The 18,405-nt window shown below is 31.9% G+C and overlaps 1 protein-coding gene across 1 annotated transcript in view; it reads right to left on the bottom strand.

Annotated features, from left to right (window-relative positions):
* The window catches only part of LOC106471529 (retinoid-inducible serine carboxypeptidase-like), a 27,380-nt gene extending 11,498 nt beyond the window's left edge, over positions 1 to 15,882 (bottom strand). Inside the window, exons 1-6 of the mRNA XM_013932127.2 lie at positions 15,796 to 15,882; positions 9,603 to 9,758; positions 6,796 to 6,870; positions 5,554 to 5,664; positions 3,670 to 3,798; positions 2,134 to 2,227 (exon numbers count right to left, since the gene is read on the bottom strand). Of these exons, the coding sequence (XP_013787581.1) occupies positions 2,134 to 2,227; positions 3,670 to 3,798; positions 5,554 to 5,664; positions 6,796 to 6,870; positions 9,603 to 9,758; positions 15,796 to 15,846 (616 nt within the window). The 5' untranslated portion in view covers positions 15,847 to 15,882. The remainder of the gene's footprint in view (positions 1 to 2,133; positions 2,228 to 3,669; positions 3,799 to 5,553; positions 5,665 to 6,795; positions 6,871 to 9,602; positions 9,759 to 15,795) is intronic.
* Positions 15,883 to 18,405: the final 2,523 nt, after the last annotated feature.

The raw sequence follows: 18,405 nt of genomic DNA on the forward strand, positions 1-18,405 counted from the left end.
GGTTTTAGCAGTTTTCCAAGGCCTTTTAATCATATCAATAACTAAACACTGGATTCACAACTACTAGTTGTTTTTTCTGTTAGCCTATTGTTAAGTTAATAAACAGAAAAAGACCACAGCATGTAGTTAATCTTTTTATTTGAACTTTTTATATAATTATTTTACATTGAAAATACTGTATGTCTTCCAAACGTTTTCTGTTTCATCCTTAAGTGAGATTATCATAAAACTATGTATTAAAGGTATTATGAAGCACAAGTGTTAATCAAAATAACCACTGATAGCAAATGAGTTCATTCTCCTCCTACAGTGTTTAAAAAATTAATAAAACACGCAATAATAGCTTAAAAAAACTTTAAGGGGGGTAGTTTAAGTGGTGACATTAGCCTGATTGTTAAAGGTTAAAATAATAGTATTTTATAATTTGATTTCTAATGACAAATAATTAAATACATAAATAAATAACTGCAGTCTTCTTACAGCTAAAAACAACATATATCAAGTAATCGTTAGAATGACCAGTAAGAAAGGTTAGCTACCAGTTAGAAATTCAAACCTATAGTCCAAGGTCAGAAATAAGTCTTCATATTAACAACTGAAGGCTTGTGAGGCCTAACCTAGCAGAGAAAGTATTCTTGGTATCAGATACAGGGCTTGGTATCCAACAGACTCTATAACTGATTCACATTTACTCGATACATTTCATTTTTAAATTTTTATTAACCATTACAAAAAGTAAGATAATGAAACTTACAATGTTATTTTATATTAAAATAACAATTAAAAACAAAAACAACTATTCAACTAAAACAAGTTCTGACTATTGAAAAAAAAATCACATTACATAGAGAATCAGAGAGACCATGGAAGCTTTCAATCTGACCAGAATTTGAAAAATGAAGCCAAAATAACTATGTTTGGTTTGAATTTAACTATTAAAAATTATGTTCATTTTTCCTCAAACAAACCAATTTTCTTCAATCTAACTTTTTAATTCTACAGCAGGTAATACATATTCAATGGGGGCAGATAGAATGCTAATATAATGTGTGAAAAACCGCTTCTTATTCATAAATTATTCACTCGTTGCTGCCACAGTTTTATCTTTTTTTTTTTATTCCTGGAGTTTTCACAGTTTTACAGCATTAAAATGAAATTTAAGGGCCTTTTCAGGCCAAGGAGAACAAAATTATATATTCTTGTACTATTTTCAGGGAATCGTGTCAACTGTACATTTAATCAACTTTATGTTAATTACTAGTGTATAGTCTGTCAAAAATGATGGGGCAAGAACTACCCTCCCACTCCATAGTATACCCTAACCTCACATTTCATGGATAACTGAAATAAATAATTTTTTTGAAATCAAGCTTGACCAACAAAGCTGCAAAAAAAGTGCAGTCGAGGCAGTCAACTGTTGGTAAATTCCTTTGTGGGACAATCAAAATTAAGATCATTCATGAAATTAATTTGTGGCATACTCATAGAATAATTATTAGTAAAAATCAGTTAGATTAACAACTTCTAATATATAGAAAAGCCAGTGCATCTTGGTAACACTATGTTCCAACAATGGTTTTTATGTCATGTTGCTTAGCAACAAAAGCATGACCTGATATTGTTGTTGGTCTATGTACTGAAAGTATAAAATGAAATATATAGACAAGAAAACTGGAAAAATATTTGTTGATTTCTTAATTTAGAGTCTCCGTTGATTAAAGACGTTTGTTTTTTTATTAAAAACAGTGGTGATTTACTAGAAAATAGCTTAATTAAAAAACGATTTCAGTTTAAAATTGAACAGATATTTTTTACTTTCATGATAAATTTTATGCACTTGGCTCTAAGCTAGGTGATCCCACACTATGCCTTTACTTTAGGCTTATTATACCAACACTTACTACACTTATAAGGCTTCATGACACAACCACCCCTCACGTCCCCTTTTCACACCCATCAATAAAATTGTAATGGGGAGGCAGTAATCAAACTATTCTATTTGGATAAATGCATTTTGGCTTTTACAACTCCTATTTCGAGAAATCAACATGACACACATTGGCTGTTATATAGGTTATATGTATCTAGTTAACATTACATTAGATAGTAGTGCAGTCCGCTTTTTATACTTACGCAGTATATGGTTAGGAGGAAGACTTCCCACCATAGGTTTTGGTTGTTCACCCACATTGGATAATATGTTATACCAGTCAATGCCATTGGTGTACTGAAAAGTGACATACATTGTTAATTACACTAAAACAAAAAGTTATATAAAAAAATGCAATCCAATGTGTTTTTTAACATATATATATGAGAAGTGCAAAATTAAATTTTGCAAGGTTTTAAATTTTTGAATTGATACAACTTAACTCACAGGACAAACACAGAGTAAACTAATTTTAAAGATAATTTCATTGTTTCAAATATGTGGAGCACAAAATTAAATCCAATACAAAGATGATAAGATGTACTTAGCATAGCAATCTATCTAATAAGTCTTCCTCTTTGTTTCTTAAACAAAGTGGCTTTTTGTTCTTGCTTAGATATTTAGCTCTCTTGCCATTTTGGGAAATATTGTATTTGTTATTTCACATGTATGACAAAACACTTCACCACTGATTAACAAACTCTCACTTCTTACCTCATAAAATCAGTTTCTATCGCAACCTGTAGTTTCTTAACAGGTAGCCGTTAAACATGAGAATTCACTGTCTCGATTGATTACTGATATAATATTGTAGCAAAGCACATTTTAATAAAGCACCAGTTAACATTAATCTTTTTTTTATCAATATTTTACTTTTTGCTGTTTAAGTCTTTATCGAGTTCAATAATTAAAATTTGTGATTAATATCAGTTTGTATTTTAACTTGCACTAATTTAGGCTCCAGGCATTACTATTTGAAGCCATCCAGTTCATCACATAAGCATGTCATTAATTGGTACTTCCCACATAAATATGTAGTAAAGATTACTTGTCTTGGAATGTGTGGCAATTTTTTTTTAACAAAATAAAAGTTGTGTATATAATGCATTATATAATGGGTATACAAAAAACTTCATTATCACAATTAACATTTAAGCCCAATGAGTTTCATACTGTCTTTTATATAATACTAGTAGTTTTAAAATTTTAACAAATAAGGATTACCAGCAGGGATTGAAATATTATATTCCAGAGGAATTTAATTTTGCTTGAGGAATTTCATCTTTTTAGTCGGCTTTCCTGATCAGGAATGCATGGTCCATCCATATTCCTTTAGTTATGATCAATGAAAATAAACTTATTGAATGAATTAAATAAAAAACAGTTCATGAGGAAATGCAAATTTACATGAGCAAATGTAATCTTCCTGATAGCTTTCCCTCAAGTGAATGTAATTTTATTTCATTATTTCTATTCCTGATTACTAGCTAATACGAAAGCGTGGTCTACTAACTAATGGGAGTGAAATATGCTGTTCTGCACATGCTGAGTTAAAATAGTTAATATTTCATAAAATTAAGCAATGTGTTACTTTCTAAATGTAAAATTAAAGTAAAAGCATCCCAATGATTAATAAAAGTACTACAAATTAAAATTTGCTTTGTAGTTTAAGTCCACCCCTCCCCCATCAAAAACCTTCTCAAACACAATTTACTTTTGATTTACTAATAGAAATTTACCTTTTCCACAATATCTTCAGTTCTTGACCATAACTCTGTTGCATTCACATACTGACCTTTGGCCATGGACTGACGGATATCTTGTACACTTGCATTAATCACTTCTAGTCCTTGCTTGTCCACCATAGACTGAGAAAATAATATAAAAACGTATCTAAGTGTCCTTTTTCTACACAGCAATTACTTTGTGTTATATGAAAAGAAAAATCTTTAGCAGTGATATTAAAACTATTATACAAACACATTACAACCATTTTTTTTTCTTGACATACACAAAAACAAACAAACTGTAATTAAAATAGAAAAATTTGCTACTACATTCTAAAAATTGCCCTAACATTTTAAAATTAGGGCTTTGTATTTTTGTCTTTAGCTATAAGCCTTTATATATATCTTCTTATAATAATAAAAAGGTAGGTCTGTTTGTGACTGCCATAGCTCCAAGAGGAAAGAACAGAGAAACTTGAAATTTTGCATACATACTAAGTGGACCATGAGGGTGTGCATCTGGGTATCAGTTACCTTATCCACCTGCGTGCACGCATGTGCATCTTTTTTAATCAGGCAAGCTAGCAAAAACCCACATAAAAAAGAAGAGGTTCCTTATATAATGACTTCTAATATATAGAAAAGCCCGTGTGTTTTGGCAACAATGTGTTCAAACAATGGTTTTTATGTCATGTTGCCTAGCTACAAAAGTATATAGGTTACACTTTTATGCCAAAATGGGTTCAGAATACATACACTATCAATCGAATAACTCAAGCAAACTGGTGTACTTTTGCTAGTATATATATATATATACACACATATGTAGTCAACATAGTTTCAGTACCATTTATTGCAAGTACTCCTGTGGTAACTAGACAATTTAATTGTCTCTTTTACCAAAATACAGGTACATGCCCTTTTTTCTATGTTCATGATATCATTCTTATTGATATATGAAAAGACTTGAGGTTTTTGTTCATAGTACAAACAACCAAATTTCTTTAACTTAAGTACAAATATTACAAATATATTCAAGTTGTTTGTACCAAAGTTCTAAAATCAAACAGAAAAAAAAAAAAGATAAATGTTTGTTTTTTATTCTGGTTATCTAACATTAACTTATACAGCAACTTACGTAATTTACTAAAAAAAATTTTTCCCACAAGTTACAAAGTTATCCAGTGTATTCTCTCATCCAATCATTACTTATTTTGAATTTATATAAAATCTGATGCTGTAATGCAATCATAAAACTCCCTTCAGTTTCTAATATGATCTCCATTAAACTTAGTGTCATTGATGTGTACATTACTCAATTTTGGCCAAACTTGTTTTCTAAACAAGGAATAATACTTTATATCAAAAAGCTACTGCACATCACTATGCACAATATAACACAACAATGATTAGTTGTATTCAATATCAATTTTGTATCATCTTTCTCTGCTGCTATTGTTAATGAAAAAATTGAATACTTTTTAGATAAACTATAAAATGTTTTTGTTCCTGATGCTAATCAAAATTTTTACATGTATTTGCTTACACAAACAAAGAGCTAAGCAATGTAGAAAAGTAGTCATGTAGCAAAACATTTAGTTAAAATGATTTAGCTAACAAAAAATCTCAAACTAAAATAACAGCCTTCGGAATATCTGTTTTTTTTTATGTTTCAACTTAGGTTTTAGATGTAACTGTTGGGTTTTACGAGTTATCACAAATAAAATAAAGTATGATTTTTGAGAAAGAAAAAAAAAAAGGCAAAGGCTATGCATATATATAGTATTTAGAGTACAGTGAAGTGTCTCTTTGCTATTCTCAAATTTATATTTAGAAAAGTTAGGACAACCAAATAAACACTACATTCCATATGTTCAAAAATGCAAAAGCACCTACCACAGTGTACAAATATGAACCCCAGGTTGCTACAGAATCAATAGGAGAAATCCAAGAATCACCAAACGTAACTCCTTGAAAATTACAAGATATCTTTCCAGACTTCACTGCCTAGAAGGACAATGTATTGTATGTGTTAAAGTTTACATAGTTACAGCTGTTTATTAGCATTCATATTCACTAATCTATTGATATTCACAACCCTAATGCTTTAGAAATATCTAGTTGTATATAACACTGGCATTATTCATTCTCAATCACATCAAACTTGCTTCATACAGTATCTCACAAAATAATAATAATGCTTTAGAAAGTGTTATTTTGTAACACCTATTAATTTTTCAGAAGTTGTAATAAATTTTTTTTACATAATTATACTCCGAATGCCATAAGTTTTTACAAGTGTATATAAATAGCTTAAAATCTAGTGCTAACTTATTCTCAAACTTTAAAAAATGTTAAGCCACACTCCTACGTATGTGTTCTGTTAAATTTGACTTCATATACATTTTTACAACATTTAAGTAGAAGAGCCATTTAAATGTACATGTACTGTTAATCTTATACATACTGCAAACCGTGGTGTCTGTCCGAGCAGTTGTCTGTCTCCTGTTTGAAAAGCTGAGTATGCAGGCAAAGCTTAACATCCACTTTTGAAATGACGGGAGGCATGTATAACGTAACGTAACTTAAAGAATTAAAATGTAGATTTACCGTATGTTATTGTTGAGTAGTTCTTAGCATGACTGAAATGCTCAACAATTACTTTTCACAGTGGGTTGTATAAGAAGCTCAGAGCTTTGGCCCTGAGTGAAACCACAAGAGTGCAACACAATTAACCTTTTCTAAGTTCCTGAAATAACTTAAATTGATAGATTAGATTAAATTTTCCAGTCACTGGGGACGGGTACTTTTGCTTGTAGTAAATAATATATATACAGTACTGGCTAGATAAAGTTTAAAATACGAACTATGTAGCTTCCTTTAATTGTTTCATTTGTAGTTCTAGAAGGACTTTCATCTTGCATAAAATGTGAATAAGATTAAAAAATAAAAATGTCTTGTATCAACTAATAACAATGTTAAATACTGAAAGATATACAGATCACACAAATGAATCTCAATTTACATAATAAAGTCCCGGATTTCAACAAGATTAAAAAAGTATTCTAAAATATCTTTTAATAAACGATAAATCATTTGTCAACTCATAGAGTATGATAAATTATTAACACTATTTACCTTGTAGAGTGCTAAGGCAAAAGATGCAGCCATTTTTCCACCATAAGACTCTGAGAAGATGTACAAAGGAGATTTCTGAAATCAGAAGTCTAGAATGTCAGTCATTTACCAAGTATTTAGTTATGCTGAAATACTACACCGCACAGTGACAGATAAACACAAGTTTTGTGTTTAAGATACCGTATTGTGAATTTGCTCATTTCTGGTAGTATATTAAATTATGATCACTTAGTTTTTCTGTAGCAGACTACTGGAAATTGGGTCCAGTGAATCCAAATTTTCATCTTTACTAACTATAAAGTACTTCAAATAAATGCTCCATCCAGTAGCGTGCGAGGGGGGGGGGGAAGGTGCCGGGGCCCCAGGCATCCATATCGGGAGGGCATCCAACGTAAAGAGTCGAATCGTATAGTACAACCCTTTCCAGCCTTCCCAAGGTCTTAGGTACAAGGCCCCAGGGCATCATAGAACCTCTGCACACCACTGGCTCCATCAAACTTGGTTTGTAGTTGTATATGGTTTATTATACTGCATTGTTAAAAAAACAAATTGGATGAACTAACTTGAAACTTCATTTCTACAGATTATGTATATTCTACAAATAACATAACTTATCTTTATCGATACTTGTATGAATTCACAGATTTCAGGTTTTGAAAAAATTTCAGTGAGAGAAGATTTTTCTTAAGAAACCATTAAAAACCCATTGATTTTAGTAATTGATTTTTAAGAAGATTCTTTTAAATGTTTCGTATAAAGTTTTATTTCATAAAACTGTAATTTGGTTTATTTGATTTTAAAAACAAGGAATGCAATTTCACTACATTTACAATATCTGCCATACAACAAAAACTTTTTATCAAACTTACTTTTTTATTACCAATCTGAAAGTTTCATTTAATATACGTAATGACTTTTAAACCCATTTAATATTCTCTCATATATTTGTTTTCACATTTGTTTTTGGTGATTTTCTTTGCCCATACTAGCAGTTAGTTCGGCTAATATGGCCTAATGGTTCGTTTTACTTTGAATTACACAAGAAGCTATGCAAGGGCTATGTGTGCTAGCCATTCCTAATTTAGCAGTGTAAGACTAGAGGGTATGCAGCTAATCAACACCACCCACCATCAACTCTTGAGCTATTCTTTACCATTGAATAGAGGATTGATTGTCATATTATAATGTCCTCATGGCTGAAAGGGCGAGCATGTTTAGTGACAGGGATTCAAACTTGTGACCTATAGATTGTGATTTAAGTGCCCTAACCACCAGGCTCTACAGCCTAATGCAAACAATGCCTAACACAGTGGCTTTTTAGGCAAAACAAATCTTGATACAGTCAAGCGCATAATGAATTAACTAAGTCTACATTATCTTACACCACAAAAAGTATTTGCTATTATACGTCAATATCAAAATTCAAATGAAGTATAAAATTAAAAGGCAAGCTCTTCACCAACTTTAAAATAAAATTAGGAACGTAATAGAAGTGGTAACTGTTCACAGGCACCTTTCCTTTCATCAGCATATCATCAAACTAAGCTTTTATTACTTTGGTCTGACTTCTACGCAAATCACTGCCGAACCGAAGCATTATTGCTTTTACATTTCAATACATGGAACAAGTACAAATTGTGTTCATGAAACACTCATGCCTCTTTAATGTGATACTGCATGTTAAATTCCTGCCAATTTGATGATGTAATACCTTTAGTATAAGTTTAATCAAAATCCATTCTTTCAATCTTCAAATATTATGTCTACAAGATTGAGACAGGTTTTTCTGTATCAGTGGCCTTTGACCCATTACTTTCAAAAGATAATCAGGTCTAGATCTCTGTATGTACTACCTATTGTATAAATTTGGTCCAAAATCTAATCTTTAGATATTCCATCCACAAGTTTAGAACAGGTAGACAGATGAGCAAATTAATACATCTCACTGCTTTGCAGTAGGGAAACAAAAAAAATGAGATTTCATGACATTTCATAGCCTTTGACTTTTTGAAGCTGAGATATATCACACCAAGACAACCAAGACTGAGAAACTGTGACGGGCAAAAATCGTTAAAACAACACATATATTCAAGTTACAATGACAAAATTACTGCTAATTTGTTTGAAACTATTATGATTTTCCTAAGAGTGTCATATTATGATCAGAAAAAATTTAAGAAATTTTCAAACACTAATGATTTTCTTGGGAACATGCTAAAAACTATTTTGAAATAAAGAGTTTTCAAATTTGTTAAATTTTGTGTAAAAAATTAGATAAATAAAACTTTTTTTTTATCAAATACATTTCAACTCTTGAATTTTTTTAAAGAGTGGAAAAACAACTACAAGTATATTTTCTGTAATATTTTTAATTCAATGGGGAAACTTTGTCCTCAAGACACCAAACTGCTCCTGAGTTCATGACTTGTTGGTTAAGGGGTCCTTAATAACACGAGGTACAAAAAATGTAAATAACTATACCACACCATGGAGTGGTGTATTTAACCCGACTAATTACATAAAAAATGAGTAATTTTAACTGAGTTTTTAATCAATTCTTTACATTGAGTGTTATAATGAGCTAAAACTAAAATGACTCAATATAATGCAATATATCGACTGCACTAGTAATGATCATAATTAAAAACAAGTCAATAATTTTAGAGTTAAAAGATTTTTTTTAAACTTTTACCACGAGAACAAATACAAAACAAGCATGTGCTCTTGACAAGTATATCTTGAAAGCCACAACATGGCATTAGCATTGAAGAAACAAACAAGACACGGGAAAGTTCAATAAACCATACCTGAAATTCTGGTACTTTCTGGAAGAATTGTTTCATGAGGATCACAAGGTCATCAGCTATCTGGGAGTTGTTCTTTGTAAGAGCCGATAAATTTTTTACATAACTAAATCCAGTCCCTACTGGATTGTCAATGAAGAGGATATTTGAATTTTTAACCTATAAAACAATCATTTCGTTCTCAGGGTCAAGTTTATAGACAAAAAAAAAGAATAAGAATTACATAAAACTCACAGATTTGCATAAAATCATATTTGATTTATAAAACAGGTTATTTAAGAAAAGATATTTATGCTTTTAAACTTGTGTTACATCTAGTTGAGTTCTGGCTTTAACAGACTGCTCCTGCCTGTTTCTAGAGTGAAACGGTATTTCGGCTTGTATACCGAGGCCTCCTTCGGGTTAAAGAATTGTTAAACTGGTAAACACTAATGGCATTTGTGCAATGGTAATGAAAATTAAAAGGATCAATGCAAGATAACATCTAACTAATATAGCTCAAAGTTACATTCCAAAAAATATTTCAACAATAAATTTTCACAAGAAATAACATTTTTCTTCATAAAATGTTAAGAAGTAATTAATATAATTGTCACTTTCATTCTTCATAAAAAGAGAACTCCGATATTTTTCTCACCTTTTTCTAATCACCATTCAACAAACTGTTTGGTCATCATTTTTTTATGATCATACATTGAGTGATTATAAAGAAAGTTTTGTAGTTAATTGTGTTATGTTTTACAAACATATAAGAAGGTTTTTGATAAAAGAGTCAGCACAAAGGATCACAAATAAAGTGTAATAGACTTAAAATAAGACCCAAAACTCGAGGGCATTCAAATAATTGACTATTCTTCTTTGTTCTCCTGAAGAAGAATAGTCAACTATTTGAAAGCTCTCAAGTTTTGGGTCTTATTTTAAGTCTATGACATAAGAAGGTGAAATTGCACAGAGATAACGTCAAGGGCATCATAGATGTGCAAATGCTACAAGTTAGCATTTTCCCACACTGAAAATATATTTCCGATAGATACTTCCACTTACAAAATAGCTTTTCTCGATTAGCACTGCTCTCTATAGGCACAAATTTTCAATGCATGCCACTAACCTTCCACCTCCCTCATCTGTATAACCACGTGAAGATCTCCACTAAAAGGAACATGACACCGCTCCTACCATAACCAGCGGCCTCTTCCCATCTCCACTAATCACTTCAAGATTAGTCAGAAGATCTACATCATATATCATTGGGAGTGGGGAGGCTGGGTGGGAAAAGTGAGTGGAAATGGGTATATATTGGAAATACATTTTCAGTGTAAGAAAATGCTAACTTCCGATACAATATCTTACCTCCAATCACAAAATAGCTAGAATCCTAACTGAACTTGTAGAGGGTTGAAAAAAAAAAGGTCCCCCTTTAGGAAGTACTCAAAGAGAGACCAGAAGGTGTGGAACCAAAAGAGAAAACATCACGCCTCAACAGGAGACTGCATCATATCGGATCAAAGTATACTTTTTGCTCTTTTATAACACTTTCACAAACATAGAAGGGTGGAAAAATATGAAGAAATCCCAGAATGTGTATGACTGATGAATTGGACTCCTGGGTGTCGTGTGGCTAGGGTGTGACAGACTGTAGTGGAAGTTGGACCTTATTGAACACTAGGCATTATCTGGAATGGTAGATCAGTCACTCAGTAGGTAGAGGATCACCTACCTCTTCACCTCAAAACTGGAATTCGTAGGGAAGACGAGCTTCTGTACCAATATTCATCACCACTTGCGTGCATTTCCAGAACAACCAACACCAGATATGCTAGTAACCAACATTCTGCAGATGGTGGAAAGCCCTGACGGGATGACATCTCTGGTCAAAAATCAGAAGGCAATAGGTATAGTACTTCCAGTCTGTGGTAAGAGGAGGATATCCAACCATACACAAGGGGGAAAATGTGCTGCATCGGGCAACAACCAACACCAGTTGCATTGGGAACCAACATGCAGCAGATAGTAGGAAGAGGGACCACAAACCTGGGGTGCATCTCCATTCCAAAACATGGTGGCAGTGGCCATTTGTCATGCAGTCCACAGTAGGAGGAGGGAAACCACCCAGCACACATGTGAGGACTTACTTAGCTGGACCATTTTTTGGTGGCGTCTGGAATTGACATCGAGCATGGTTGCAAGATGGACAGTGCAGATTAAAAAAAAAAAGTATACCTAGTCAGGCAACAATTGCCACAGAGTGGGATCCACAGAACAATAGCAAAAAGGCCCCTGAAAAAGTAAAAAAAAAATTAGGAAAAAAAAACAACCTTTCAAAATACAAAAATGAGAAGATTTAAATAAATAGTAAAAAAAAGCTAAGTTAATAGTATAAAAGAAAGTACTGATAAATCCACGAGCAAAAACCAGCATGTCTGTACAGTACTACTTCAACAGAGAAGTGACTAATGAGTGTAGATGTGAAGAAAGTGCTGGTTACAATAGGAGTGGTGTCATGCTCCTATTGGTGGAGAGCTGCTGCATGATCATTTACATCTAGAAGGCTAGTGACATGCATTTAAAATTTTCACCAATAGAGAGCAATGCTGGTCAAGAAAAGGTATTCTGTGAGAAGAGATAAGTTATTGTATCAGAATTTTTGCATTTTGTCCCCAGGTTTCTTTCATATATTTCTCATGGACATGAATGAGCTTGTCAATCACAATGCAGCTCATTCAACAAACATGAAACTGACAAGTGTGAAGAGAAGTGAATTGGTGAAATGTTATTACAACAAAGTATGTAACACCAAGGCAGCTCCCAGGGAATACCATGGAGTGCATAACATCCATAAAGGGCCTTCTTCTGGTATTGCTATGTGCAAGTTCATAAAAGAATTGAGGATGCACTTGTGACAAGCCACATATAGGCAGACCACCAACATATACTTAAATTGTCACTAAGTCCAGTCTTGCCATAGAGGAACAAACCAGCACAAATGCACATAGATACAGCAGAGCACGGTATGTTGCCCAAAGTCTAGATTTGCTCATTTTTACTGTTCATAAGGCTCTTTAGTCAACTTTTCAAATGTTTCTTAACAAGCTATATCATGTTCAAACACTAAAGGAGATGCTTCAACCTGATGTGTTTACTTTGCATTACAGTTCATTGGCAAGACTGGAAGTCAATGACCAATGGCCTGCCATTATCTTATGGACTGAAGAAGCACACTTTACCCTTTCTGGAAGTTTCAACAAGTCTTGCAGGTCACTTTCCCTATGAATGGACACCTCATTCACCAGACCTAATACCACCCAATTTTTGGTAGTGGGGGAACCTGAAGTTAATGCATGTACCATGTGAAGGATAAAAACATCTAATAGCATACCAGATAAGATGTGTGTTGTTGCTATTGTGTCATACAGATGCATTGCACTCTGGATGCTGTAACTGATCAGACGTTAGGCCATTATGGCATCCCTGTCGGCCACGTGTGTCCTTTACATCTTCACGATACCCTTAACATCCTGTGCAATTCCACCTTCTTATGATATACCATTTGTGATAAAGGATGCCCCAAACAGTGAAACTTTGTAGTCAACCTGTATGTAATGGCTATAATTAAATCCCACACTAAAATGCCTTATGTAGATAAAAAAAAAAAAGTCAAAACAGCCCTAAAAAATATCTTAGTAGACAAGGAAGAAGTTTCTATAGGAAATACTAAGGAGGAATGTCTGTATTTCTATCCAGGAGTAAATAAAGTGAGCTTAAACATTTTGTAAATTATTACAATTTTGTCTTACCTACCTCAAGTCTAATGGTAATAGCAAGTTATCATTCATGTATTTTCTAGCATGATAATAAAATTTATATAATTCCCATTTTTGATAACAGAAATCTTGATAAGAAATTACACTAATTACATTACATTAATTAAATTAATGTAGTTTAAGTCACTAGGAAGATTGCAGTTGTTTTCCCAAGAACACAAAGTTGGCCATTATTTAAACCTTTAAGTATGGGTATGGCTTTTCTGCACATGTCACAGCAGTTTACAGAATTACATTCAAAATTTAATTAAATAACCTTATCATTAATGTATGCCAATAGAACTAGCATAAGAATAATGTTCTTTATAATTCAAATTTTTTATATTATCTAAATTTTAATTTTATAATTTCAAGAGAGAATGTTAAAAAAATTATCTATCTTCATTTTTATTGTCACTTGAGATGAGGTTTTTGTTAATTCTCCCCTTTTAGCATATCATCTATACTATGTAACTTATTTAGACACAATGTACAGATAATTTCAAGGTCCAAACATACAGTTTCAATGTCCTAGCTTCGCCTTTTAGTGAGATATCAATAAATTTTCCAAATTCACAAAATCCTTAGCTTTCAAGGCAGTTTTCAAAACCATGTCATCTTACTTGATATAAATATTTATAAGCAATAGAAAGAGTTTGCTTTCAATTTTACGCTTGCAATAGTTCTTTTAAAATTGGTGGCATGAAATGTAAGAATAAGAGTCTCGATTTTGTGCATGTTGGTAAGCAGAGTTGACACTCACAGGTTTTAACAATTTTTTAATCTATTATAGCTTAGTTAAAAAGACAGTTAAATTAATTGTTTTTGGACATTCCATTTTATTGATTCATGTATTACTTATGTTTTAAAATGCATATTTGAAAGGTGCATAATTTTTTTTTTCACAGAAGAAATTATAAAAATGTTAACAAGGCTTAGTTCACTAGGCAAACAAAGTGCAGAACTTCATGCATGCAGCAGGTGAGAACATGGGAATTTCCTAATGTCTTCTCACTGATGTGTTGCTTTTCAGGGTTGAATAAACTGTATGTTGCACAAGCCAGGAAATAAAACTATAAAATTAAACTATATGTGTGAATAAGTAAACAATTAAAATTATGAATATCACCACCTCAAGATGTTGCAACAAATTATATATTGAAAAAGAAGAAAAGGGTATGTTTATTTTATTTCACTATACATTGATGATTCAACTACAGCTAGTGTTAGGGTAGAGAAAATAACTGATAATATACAAACTTCTCCCTAAAAAAAGTTTTGATATTCATTTAGGTTCTAAAAGTTATGCAAATGAAATATGAAAAATTGTACTGATGTGGTCAGAAACAGTACTTGGAAGACTTAAGAATCAAACCCGAGTAAAATAGCAGCAACCAAAAATCACCGAGTCCAATTAATTTCAGGCTTCAAATTTGACGAAATTAAACAATTGTCTATTTAGATAAAGAAGTGGAAAATTGGTACATGTAACCAAGTAGGACAGTCCACACAATTCTGAAGAAAACATAGGGAGAGGCAACCAGTCTCAAAATGAGTAAGCTGCATTCATTTTGAACAAAATGGTAAAACACTAATAAAATGGTGTACCACTACAAGAAGGTAAGAGTTGAAGGTATCAAATTTCGTTTCTAAACCTCAAAATTGACAACTAATATAGGTATGAGCTAGAAATACAACTTTAAAGATAACTAAACTTCAAGCAGAAATATCAAAAAAAAGAAATGTATAAATGATAGTGTGTAAATAAAAATCCATACAGAATTGGAAACAGTAGGAAATAAAAGTTTGAGGAAAAAAACCAACTAAAAGACATTACTATATGTGAAAGAGAGTGCTTTCTAAGCATAAAGACTTCATTTATGTGTAGGAGAAATCTCATTGTTTTTGCCAAAACTCAAAAGAGTACATTTCAGGAGACATGTAAGGACATGGAATGAAAAGTATTTGTTCTCTGTCTTTCACGTGATTAATTTGAACAGTTAAGTATATAGCAATAATCAAATACTCTTGTAAATTTAACAAGTACAAAAACTGAGCACCTGATTTAATTTAATGATCACAAAATTTCATTTTTATATACCCTACATAAAAAGTGTTGTCAAACATCCACTTTAGCTCTTAACGTAAATGCTTTACAGTAAACACGTCTGCTTCTTCAGTTTTTTATGTTTCAAATTTCAGTAGATAAAATAATCCAAGCAAAGAGACGCAATATCAAAATTCAGAAATGTTTTATCAACTTACGGCCGATTTAAACGAATGCATGAGCATAATGTTGAACAAGGCTTGGTTTACAGACTTACAAAAATCTGGTTTACCATTTAGAAAAACAAAAAGAAGTGACTTTTGCTTATATAAGATGAAATACAGATTACCCATGTCGTGTTACGAGGTTTTAAGTTCACATCTAGAGGTCCCAGTTCCATGAAGTTTCCGTAACCACACGAAGAAGCTCCTGGACCACCCTTTGATAAAAATAAACAATTTATTAAAAAATTAGCAATGAATTTTTAAAATCACTAGAAAAATTTTGTTCAATTTCTTTCTCCAGTTAATTCATTTGTATTTTCCTTATAAAACTCTACAAAATGCAGACTAGGTCTCTAATTACAAATAACATAAATAGAACAATGCTTAATGTAAACATTAAACTATAAATGTATGAAGTATTTAATTACATTAATGCATAATTTCAGTCACAAGTGACCTGACAAAGTAAAAAAAGGATTCAGACCACATTCATGTGTAAATTTCTTTTATTAAATCTAACACAATACAAGCAGGATGGTCACAATAAACACAACATCAAAAATGTCCAGAAATATTGTTTCATCAGAGAAAACACACACTTTAATCCCTCAGATACGATACCTATAAATTTCAGTTAGAGCATAAACAGTTATTTTTTGTTGTATGAGTCTGGTGTATTTTGCACAATATACTAGTTTTCCTGTTTTTAACAGGTAGGGCACACCCATCACTTTTTTTGCATTTTGAAGTAGTACCAGTGTTCTTTGATGTGCCCTCACTGTGTTATTCATGGCACTTTTCTATGCCACACCTTTTCAGATAAAATTAACACAAATTACACCATACATATGATCTGAGGCACTAGTGACCCATGTTCTTTCATTCAAAATTACTACACAATAAAGTTTTTTTTGTGTGTGTTTTGACCAAATTAATGTGATGTACTCATCAAGAAAGTTTGATTAAGGAATCAAAAAAGTTTGGACAAAAGAAATACGATCATCAATTATAAACCAATAAAGTAGGTACAAGGTTCATTTGTGACCCACCTCAAACATTTAAGGGTTAAAAAGAAAATCTGTTATTAGTCAGTCTGATGAAGACTTGACAACATTTTTGGAAGAATATAAAAAAAAAAGAAGACAGAAGTTCTTGCTTTTGTTTCATTGGATTATGTTGCAAAAAAATTTGGAGTTCAACAATTGCTGCACACAAATCACAATTACTCATTAGGTTTGTTCCTTATGTAATATTTCTTAAATTATTTTAAAAGAGCTTGGTGTACAGGGCAATCTGTGGGTGTGTCAGAAAATATACTTGAGAACTACTATACATCAAATACAAAGAACACCTATGATCATTCATGGCTTGTGTTCAAACTTAAAGACTAGCTATAACTGTTGAAACAATTATTCCACTGTAAACTGTTCTTTTCTTCATAATTTCAGTCAAAAAATTTCTGTTTACATTTGCATACAAAATAGTCACTGAATGTTTACAAAATTATGTATACTTATGTAAAGATATATACATATATGAGTGTATATACTAGGGCTGTGTTCTAAGGTTTGTCAGACAGCATTCAAACAATGTCAGATTTTTTTCCCCTCTTGGTAACAGAAACCTTTTAAAAAGTTTGTACAATAATTACACACAAAATGTCCTTTATATGAAAAATATGATGTTTTGATTTGTATAATGGCCATTACTTAAGAAAGGTTGCTTGTTGTATATATAAAAAACAACAAAAACAAAAACACACACCACCAAAATTTTACACCAAGCATACACCAAGGGGGTATGTTTTAGTGGCTGCATTGCTTCAATAAAATATACTGAATGCTTAGTATACAAGATGAACGAGAAGTATTATGGTAGAATACGTATGAAACATAAAATATACTCAAACACTAATAATTTTGATAATGAAAACAGAGCACCAATGTAACTATACTTGTAAGTTTAATTAATCAATAATGCCATTAATAGTAAACTGGTAAACAATGATTTATAAGCATAACAGTGTTTTTGTTTTGGACAACATACTTCATTATAGTTGTAAGTCATTTGTCTGTTTATTATTATTATTATATTAGCATAATGTGCTTCCACACATGAGCAACAATGCTGTTAAAAACAAAACAAGTGACTTATAATAACACCCTTTCTCTCTTGTAACTCTGTTATAGTTGAATGTCTATACATATTTTCTAAATGTTAGTATTACTCAATTATGTTGCTTATTTATTATCATGCTTATTAGATTTAATTAATTAATCAACAATTTTATGTTCAAAAGACTGACTATTAATCTGCATTAAACGGTGGCTGTTTGCTTGCTGCCAATGCCAGTCTACCTAAACCTGCTTACTCCAAGAATGAATGTCCTGTTTTTTTTTATTTACATCTTATTTAATACTCATTCTTTCCTGCACACTTCCTACATAATTCTATCATTCTAAGTACCAAATTATGTTCTTGGGTCCAGGATGCTCTCTTTCATGATGCCAACTTCCAAAAGACTTTCACTGGCACTAGTCATTCTTATCTGTTGAGACTGCAAGCTTTCAGGGTGCCAAAGAGAGTCAGTATTTCTTGTTGCTGTTTCCTTAGTCCTCCAGGTTGAAGTTTGGGAGTGAGGCCAACAACATTGTCTCATCACAAACAAGTTGTTATGACCTCTTCCATTCAACCTGTCCTGCCATAGGTATAAAACTCCTGCTGGCATAGGTTTT

This window comes from Limulus polyphemus, unplaced genomic scaffold (assembly GCF_000517525.1).
Source record: "Limulus polyphemus unplaced genomic scaffold, Limulus_polyphemus-2.1.2 Scaffold4681, whole genome shotgun sequence".
Lineage (NCBI taxonomy): Eukaryota > Metazoa > Arthropoda > Merostomata > Xiphosura > Limulidae > Limulus > Limulus polyphemus.